We start from the raw sequence: 8870 nt of genomic DNA, 5'->3' as shown, positions 1-8870 counted from the left end.
TTATATATAGTATTTCCATATATTAAAGGAATAAATCAAAGATAGGATAAGGAAATGAAAGACTAAATGAAAAATAACATGAAATGAACTGAATTGCATGTTTGTCTGTTCAAAGAAAAAATCATATAAAGTGCCATAACAATGAGGATGGTACCATGATGCTAAGGGGTGGACCTAGTGATGCCTATTCTCAAAGCTAGGTTCTTATGATCCACTAGCTATATATGGAAGAACATGACTGCAAGGATCACTAACGGCCTAACACATGGGACGTAATAGTCTGTACTAACCATGAGGTTAAAAGAGGAAAGACTATTACAACATAAATAAGATTGACGTGGCTGCACAACTAAATTGTATGATTGAGGCCATGAGAAATCAAGGGGATGTATGCATACCGATTAATGTGACTTAATGTGATGAATGTGACTTTGAAAGTTCTTGCGAAAACCTATATTTTTATACGTTTACTGTATGAAGTAGTTCTTATTGAGCATTAGACTTATTTTTGTTTCAATGAATGATTGTCCGAATAAATGCTTGAAGAGAGGTTTGAGCCACAATACGAGACTTAGCTCATGGAGAAGAGGCAGATGCCTAGATCGTGTACATATATTTTTTTCATTTATGATTTTAATAGAATAAGATTTGAGAATTTTTTTCACAAGAGCTTCCGCAAACTCCCTTTTTATTTTTCACAAAGTCTGTTTTATCTTTTGAAAGGGGATGTTGTATACCCGATGCTTCATTAAGAAAATTCTTTTAAAGTCGAGTTTCATTATGGTCCCTCTGTTCTCTAAAATATTTAAAATGAATAAAAAAAGGAAAAAAATAAAGAATATAATTAATTGATATATAGAAAGAATTGGCAAACTAATATGTGGTGTATTGTAAAAGTCGTTGGCTAAAATAGAAAAAGTCAGTTTTAGTTAGTTATTTCATATGAAAATTTAGATAAGCCATTGGGAAGAAATGCTCAAATGGGACAGAGTGTTACATGCCATGAGGCAAAAAATTTGTTACGAGAGATCAACGGAAGTTGTGAGTTGTAAAAGTTTGAGATTGTTGGTATAAATGTTATGAGTTGAGTAACCGAGGTGGTATTTTGGAAACTGGCGAAAACTAAGTTACTAAATTTGCAATTAATACACTGATATTTATCTTAAAAAAAGTCTTGTACACATAATATGTCTTGTACACATAATATTTTTATTGATTAGATCAGAAACCTTTTTGCATAGCGGCTAAATCATAGCGCTTAATCCCTAATTAATTTTCTATATATATAAACAAGGATAGGAAAGAAGGATAAGCAAATAATACAAATGGGAATGGCAATATTTGAATGCGCTAACACAGCATATGTTCCTGTGACAAATGCCAAAACCATCGGTACCATGGAGGAAAGAAGGAACTGAAAGGCCATATCAAGAAAACTTATGCGCTTTTGGAAGAAGTCATCAGAAGGGAGAAGTGAATTAATAAGGTGCATAAAGATAGCAGAACCAGATAGCATCAATGATAGGGCATTTGTAATGATAAAAGCCTTGAAAGCAACACTATTCCTCAGAACTGCAGAGCCTGGATGTGGATGATCATCTCCACCAATGAAGCCCCCTGGCATGGTAATGCCTGCTGCAAAGGTCACGGTTGTAATGAGTGCAGCAACTACCAAATGGGCTTGAGCCGCTTTATCCATCTCTTCTATCGTCTTCTTCTTCCACTCCTTATCACTCTCCTCCGTCGGATAACTTTTCTCAATTTCATCATGCCCAACTTCTAATACTCGCCCATTGACATGGAAATCATAATTTTCCTGGACTTTAATAATAACTCGCCGCTTTTTCTGTAAAATATTTATTGGGTTGAATTGTGAGTATTCATCATTTCTCTATAGATTGACAGAAAGTGAGAAAAGAAAACAAATGCAAACAATATTTGTTTGAGAAAGCAAGGTAGCTCCGTATAAAATAAGGCCTAAAACCAGAATATATAAAGACAGTTGACTTCATATTTAAATGTATCTTCTAAAAAAACATTTAGCACTCATTAAATGAATAGAAAAATATTATATATCATTCCCAAGATGCATGTTACTCATTTCCATTCTTTATGATATATATCAAATCAAAAATATTTTGAAACAGGTTATATATGCCAGAATTATAGGAACATGTTCTTGAAAATTGTTAGCTAGGTTGTACTAGTTCGCATAATATTCAGAAAATAATAAAGTTTACATCAAAGGAAAGGCTGTGGTTTCTTTGTCACATCATCTTCAAATTGAAGTCATAACTTAAAAGGATTCGGCTTGGATGGAACTGGACCGGATTCGGTTTCTATTGGCCCACGCCCTATAACCCAAAACAAGTACCACACAATATGAAAGCAAAATTGAATACTAAAACCCGTAATGTCTATAGCTACCTCGGTTGCAATTAACATGGCATTTTAATTCAAACTCTTCTTCTACGAGGGAGCTTCACACTGATTTAGTGACTTTGGGCCAAATGAAAGGAAATAATGGTAATATTGTGCTCCAAGTGATAAAAAAAACAAAAAAACAAAAAAACAAAAAAACAATTGTGGCTGGTCATAAATGAATATGCTATCTCAAGAGTCAAGAGACACGACATCAGACCAAAAGAATCTATTAAAAAAAGTACTATAGATTTGAATATTTTGAAATATTTTTTTTCATTAGATTTGCTATCATCCACTTCCTTAGCATATCTTATTGAAAAGAACTAAATATTCAAATATTCATTATATAATAGTATTTTTTGAAGAAAGATAAAAGATTACGTTACCTTACGATCAACAGATGGAAAGCTTTTACTTGTTAAGATTTGATAAGCAGTCTGGTTCTTTTTGTTGAAGACCATTTTGTCAACTCTTGGAGAATTCAGGACACGGTCGTGGTAACGAGCAGAAATGGAATAGTGATGGAGAGGTGTATTCCCGTCGTTGTCCTTCTGATTCAAAAGATTCCGGAGAGACGAATTATCTTGTATCACTAGCGCTACATCTGGCCACAAGTTGGTCATCAGGGCGAGATGGAGTGCGTTGCGGCCTTTATTGTCAACCACTTCGCAACAATCTGGACACATTGATATAATCTCTTTTGTTACTCGTTCTTTGTTGCGATGAGCTGCAATGTGAAGAGCTATCCTACCCTCTGCGTCTTTCATATATGCTACCTCTCTATCAAATTCCAGCAATAGTTTTGTTGGCTCAATGTTACCCGTGTATGCAGCCATGTGAAGCGGAGTCCAACCATTTTGGTCTACTTGTTTACATAGATCACGTCCATATCTTTTCAAAATGTTTTCGGTCATTCCTAAAAGAAGTTTAAAGAAGGTAAATTAATGTAATAATTTTCTGAAGAACAAAAAGGAAGACGTTAGGAGACAGAAAAAGGACTATTCAGTTGATCATTTAATGTGGAAGCCGTGTTTAGTAATCAGTCCTTTATCATCAAATAAAAAGCAAATGCAGGACAAGGCAGACATCAATCTTTATTTACCAAACAAAATTATTTGCAAGCTTGTTAAGCACGAATTTAATCTAAAACTGGCCCTGTGAATATCAAACATTTTTATATCTCATGAATTTGATGTCCTGTCATAGCTTATTTCACCACATAAAATAGGCAATACCTGCATCATTTGAAAATGTTGCGGCATGCAAAGCCGTTCTACCCAAGGGGCCATCATAAGCTGGTGATTGGAATGTTTTCAAAATTTCAGATACCAAATCTGGAAAGTGTCTCTCGGCAGCCAAGTAAAGTGGGGTCTCACCAGCAACATTAGCACCAAACGAAAATTCTGGATCTACCTCCATTAGTAACTGTTTTACCACTTCAATGTGATTGTGACGTACAGCCTCATGTAAGGTCGTGTCTCTCTCATTGTTCAGCTTCGCAATCATCTCCGTAGTAGCTTCAACGCGTACTCCACTTTCGAGATCTTGATGTTGGGATTTTTTATGTTCAATCAGGACTTCGACTATGGAAGCATGCCCATACCTTGCCGCCACATGTAACGGAGTATCACCTTCCGCATTGGCTTTCAATAAAAGTGACGGACACTTGCCTAGTACATCTTTCACAAATTTTGCCGCTGAGGCTTGGTTAGTTCCTCCAGTAGCGGGATACTTTTCTTTAACGAGAATACTTGAAATGCAAATATGTAGGATTGTATTTTTATTAACTGTCAAAAATCCATCAAGTGGATGGGAGATATGATCGTATTGTTCAAAGGCCTCCAGGTTGCCTTGTGCCGCTGCTTTATAGATAATAGGATCCATTGCAGTGAGGCGCGTTTGTATGCTGCAAGAGAGTACTCTAGAAAATCCTATGTTAGACACAGGCATTATAGTTGATGTTACAATCAACATTTATCTATTAACGCGCAAATCCTATCCATATTATGACAAAATTCTTTTTTGACAATTTCCTCCTTCATCCGTAAGAGGAACATGGGTCTGGAAATTGGAATTCTGGATAACGCTGAGTTTTAATCTTGGGAAGGACTAAACTGAAATAGATGCACTTGAGAAATTGAAGACAAAGTTTAAGTATAAAAGAGAGTAGTAATCATATATTAATTTAATGAAAATCAAAATGTAATTAACTTGTGAAAAGTAAAGCATATATAACCATACAATCAATTAGAAATATTAAAACGGTCATCTAAGATCAAACAGAAGTTATATATATATATATATATATATATATATGTTAAGAGATCATATAAAAACACAACATGTAAAAGTAATTTACTACCAAATATTTTAGTATCAATAACAGAAAAGGACAATAATCTTACTTCTGATCGAGTAAGTAAGCAATGCAAGCTCCAGCTCCTTAATTTAACTCCTCCACCTCAAATGTGGGTTGTGATATTTATAGGGAAGGCTTACTACTCATTAGGCGTTAGACGTAACCATGATTACGTGTCGTCATGTTGTAGGGCATCACTTTAAGCTTTTAGTTTTTACAGAACTAAAGTGGTAAGGCTAATTCCTTGGTTCCATATTAGTACTCTGTCCTTAAGGCGTGTTTCACGCGGGCGAACAGCTAGCAATAATATTGTTTAGATTAATTTCAGAGTAAGTATTTTTTATTTTATTAATTTATTAAAATTCTTTAGGTTTTGAAATCTAAAGATTAGTTATTTAAGTTAAACTTAACAGTTAACACGTCAACCATCTTATTAAAGTATACAGAAATGCTATAAGATTTGGTGGAATGGAGGGAAAATATTTTATTCATATTTTAAAGATTTGTAACATTGATTTTCTTAAAAAATTTCTAGTTTTTTTGGAATTAATTAATAAATACTTTTATTTAAAAAGTGTTTATGGTTTCTTAAGTAGTTAATTAATTAATTTTTCTTGGATTTGCTAACAAAATATATTTGCTGTCATTTTAAAAATAACTCTGGGATCTTTGTTATAAATAGAGGGGCTTAATTACAAAAAATTGTAGGCCTAAGCACTTAAATTGCTAAAAGTTGGGTTTTTTGCAAATTGGTGAAAACCACGTGACTAATTTTGCAGTAGTTAACCCATATTATTTTGAAGTTGAATGTTTGATTTACAAAATAATTTTAAAATAGAGAAACGATACTTGTAGTCATGAGTACGGAAGCGTCGTGCAATTATTTTGAAAAATATAAATAAATACGGGATTCACATGAAAAAAAATTAATTTTTTAACAGTGAACCCCACTTTTTTTCAAAGCAACTGCATGACACTTGCGCACTCCATGACTGTATGTAACATTACTCATTGTCGTAACATCTTTCTTTCTTCTCTTTAATTTCCTTTCCTTGTCTTTTTCTTTCTTCTCTTCCCCACTTCTTTTCTTTTCTTCTCTTATTTCTTTTGTCCTCCTCACACAATCGTCTTATGTTCCTATTTCTTCTATCTTTTCTTTCCTTCTTTTCCTCTTTATTTGTTCTTTTTCTTTTTTCTCTCCCTTCCCAGATGCCTTCCTTTTCTTCTTAGTTATTGCTTCCTCTTCTTCATTCATTTATTCTACCTCCTCTCTTTCTTTAATATTTTTCCTTCTTTGCCTTTTATTATTTCTAGATTTATTTTGATTTTCATATTATTTGATAATTTTGATTTTTATGTTATTGCACGACTGAGAATCTATATTGTTATATGTTAACACCATGAAGTGGCTCTTACTGGGAGAGACACTAGGACGAGTAACACATCATCATTCTAATTATAAGAAAGAAAAAAAGAGCTGACCACATTCAAACAATCGGCCTTCCTAGTATGTGCGCTCATCTTTCTCCCTCTCTCCCCTAGCTCTCTCTCTCTCTCCCCTCAAACTGCTTCAGTCTCTCTCTCCTCCTCTTACAGCGAACTAGCCTCTGCAATCGCAAAGGGAAAAAAATGCCCACTTGCTATTATGTTCGAAATTAAGAGAATGATAACAAAAAGATAACCTTCTTTCTTGGGTAAGCATAATTTCTATGATTTTTAATTTTGATTTGGAAAAGAATAGAAATAGAATACTCTGGAAGGTTATACTTGCAACACCCCACTTAAAAGCACCTTAGCATTTGACCATTATAATCATGACCCTAACTAAGTAGAAGTTGTGATCCTTGCAAAAAATGAAAATTTTGGAGTATGAGTTGGCAAAGAAACTTACTCCTTACGTTTAGTTAATATTTTTAGAGAATTCTAGTGCTATATTAATTTTAAGAAAATGTGCCAAGAGGCCAATGGTAGAATGACAAGTGACATATTGGAGACTTGCCATCCCTGTGAGCTAAGTAACTTGGTTAAAATAATAGATAGATTTGGAGAAGGCCAAAGTTGGCTAAATAAGGGCTCTAGCTTATTAAGATAAGAGGGCTCAGGATACACACAAAACTCTAGGCCCAACTTAGTAGACTCAAGACTCTAGGCACAACTTAGTAGACACAAGACTATAGGGCCCAACTTAATAAGACCCAAGACTAAGATTAAACTTAGCTAACAATTGAGGCCAAGGAAAGGCCCAATAAAAAATCTTAACATGGGCCCAAAGAAAGGTCCATTTCAAAGCTATTGAGATTCTTGAAGTCTGGCTTAAAAAATTTGACAAAAGAGAGAAAAAAGTATACATTTTCTGTATGGGAGAAATTGAAATAGAAAAGGTCGATGGATCGATAGTTTAAAAAAAGTGAGTAGTTTTTTTTTTTCCAAGAAAATTTCATTAATATTTATTAAAAATGACAATATTTATTTTCTTCTACAAAGCATTGAAGGAAAAAAAAATTGTTTTAATTTTTTATCTAAATAAGTTTTTATGGAAATAAAATTACACAACGACATTTTGTTTAGTTTGTATATTCTTCAAAGGTCATAAGAGTGAAATCTCCATGGGTTGGAAAGCGAAGGTAAGCTAGCAGAGTTTTAGTGGCAAACTAACAAAAAGAATATACCATCTCAAGAGTCAAGAGACCAAAACAATCTATTGCTCACAGCGAGATGGAGTGCATTGCGGCCGTCATTGTCAACCACTTCGCAACATTCCAGACACACCGATACAATCACTTTTATTACGTGGTAGTTGTTGTAATGAGCTGCAATGTGAAGAGCTCATGTCCTACCCTCTCCCTCTTCCATTTATGCTACCTCTCTATCAAATTCTTGAAATAGTTTTGTTGGCTCAATGTTTTCCATGTATGCAGCAATGTGAAGCGGAGTCCAACCATTTTGGTCTACTTGTTTACATAGATCGCGTCCTTATCCTTCCAAACATCAAGTACTAACATCAAGTACTTTTTTTAAAATATGTCCTTGTCACGACCCCGCCCCGGAGAGGGACAGAATCGCGACTTACATGCCTATCCTTTTTTTTTTCATTTTTATTTTTTTTCTTTCTTCAATAACACGCGATCGGCATGGACATGACACACGTACACTTTAATTTTTTTTCATCTAATAAGGGAACACCTAATGAACATTCTATTCGAACATTCATCCATAAGAGACTCTTAGAGTCCATCCCCACATAAAATGTCTAAACATAACATAACCCATCATTCCAAACATAACTGTCCTCGTTAGGGAAGGTCCTAAGTGTCTGCCTCTCCCTCTGCAATAATGCTTTGCTCCCCAGCCTTTTCATCATTACCTAGACGTTTAAAACATTTATAACAAAATTAATCGAATACTTAGTAAATAGTACACCATGCAGTGAACATACTAGGCATCTATTCTTTTCTTTTGAAAACATGCATACATAAACTTTTTTGCTAATTCTTGACAATGCTTTCATATATAACAGTTTACGAAATAAGTTATACTTTCATACATAAACATTTCTTAGCTTTCATGCATAAACATTTTTTAGAAAAAACTTTACGTTTCACTTTCTTTGGCCAATACACATTATTACACCCCGTGTGTTGGGGCTAGCAGTCTTCATTTGGACCTGGATTCCGCCCGTGGCCACAGGTTGGGAATTCCTTTACAGTCAGGAGGCATAACTGAGTGCACTACCAGTACTACATACCCGGCATTGCAATCTGCCAATTCATTGGTACCCTTTCCATTCATTTATATGGCCGTTACATATCTTCATACATTAAGCATTCATTCATTCATGTCAGTCCTTTCAATCCATTACATTTACAGTTCATTCATGGAAAACGTCATTTAAAAATATGAACTTAACATCATCTTTTCATTTAACAGTGCATTCATGAAGAAACATCACTTTTAAAGTATGAGCTTAAACATCATTTTTTTCATGGTATCCATAAAGCATCAATTCACAGGAACAATTTAACATCAATTCGTAGGGACATCTTCAAACTCTTTCTTCGCACTATTTAAAATATGAGTTCATAGGGAC

The 8870-nt window shown here is 34.2% G+C and overlaps 1 protein-coding gene across 1 annotated transcript; it reads right to left on the bottom strand.

Moving 5' to 3' along the window:
* Positions 1-1258: 1258 nt before the first annotated feature.
* On the bottom strand, positions 1259-4855 carry LOC109018190 (protein ACCELERATED CELL DEATH 6-like). The gene is made up of 4 exons (XM_035685779.1): positions 4830-4855; positions 3660-4330; positions 2811-3340; positions 1259-1846 (listed from the first exon to the last, which is right to left on the bottom strand). The coding sequence occupies exons 2-4, from the start codon at positions 4306-4308 to the stop codon at positions 1259-1261; spliced, it is 1767 nt and encodes a 588-aa protein (XP_035541672.1). The 5' UTR covers positions 4309-4330; positions 4830-4855.
* Between the last annotated feature and the right edge of the window lie 4015 nt (positions 4856-8870).

Source organism: Juglans regia, chromosome 15, assembly GCF_001411555.2.
Source record: "Juglans regia cultivar Chandler chromosome 15, Walnut 2.0, whole genome shotgun sequence".
In the NCBI taxonomy this organism is placed as follows: Eukaryota; Viridiplantae; Streptophyta; class Magnoliopsida; order Fagales; family Juglandaceae; genus Juglans; species Juglans regia.
Note: the sequence above shows the minus strand (reverse complement) of the source record. Positions and strands in the feature narration are given on the sequence as shown.

What these genes read in the sequence shown, in the direction of transcription:
- LOC109018190 (XM_035685779.1), bottom strand. Translation starts at nt 4,308, where the DNA reads ATGGATCCTATTATCTATAAAGCAGCGGCACAAGGCAACCTGGAGGCC. An exon ending in AACATTTTCAAATGATGCAG is followed by an intron (nt 3,341 to 3,659) that starts GTATTGCCTATT and finishes AACTTCTTTTAG; the next exon opens with GAATGACCGAAAACATTTTG. An exon ending in TTCCATCTGTTGATCGTAAG is followed by an intron (nt 1,847 to 2,810) that starts GTAACGTAATCT and finishes AATATTTTACAG; the next exon opens with AAAAAGCGGCGAGTTATTAT.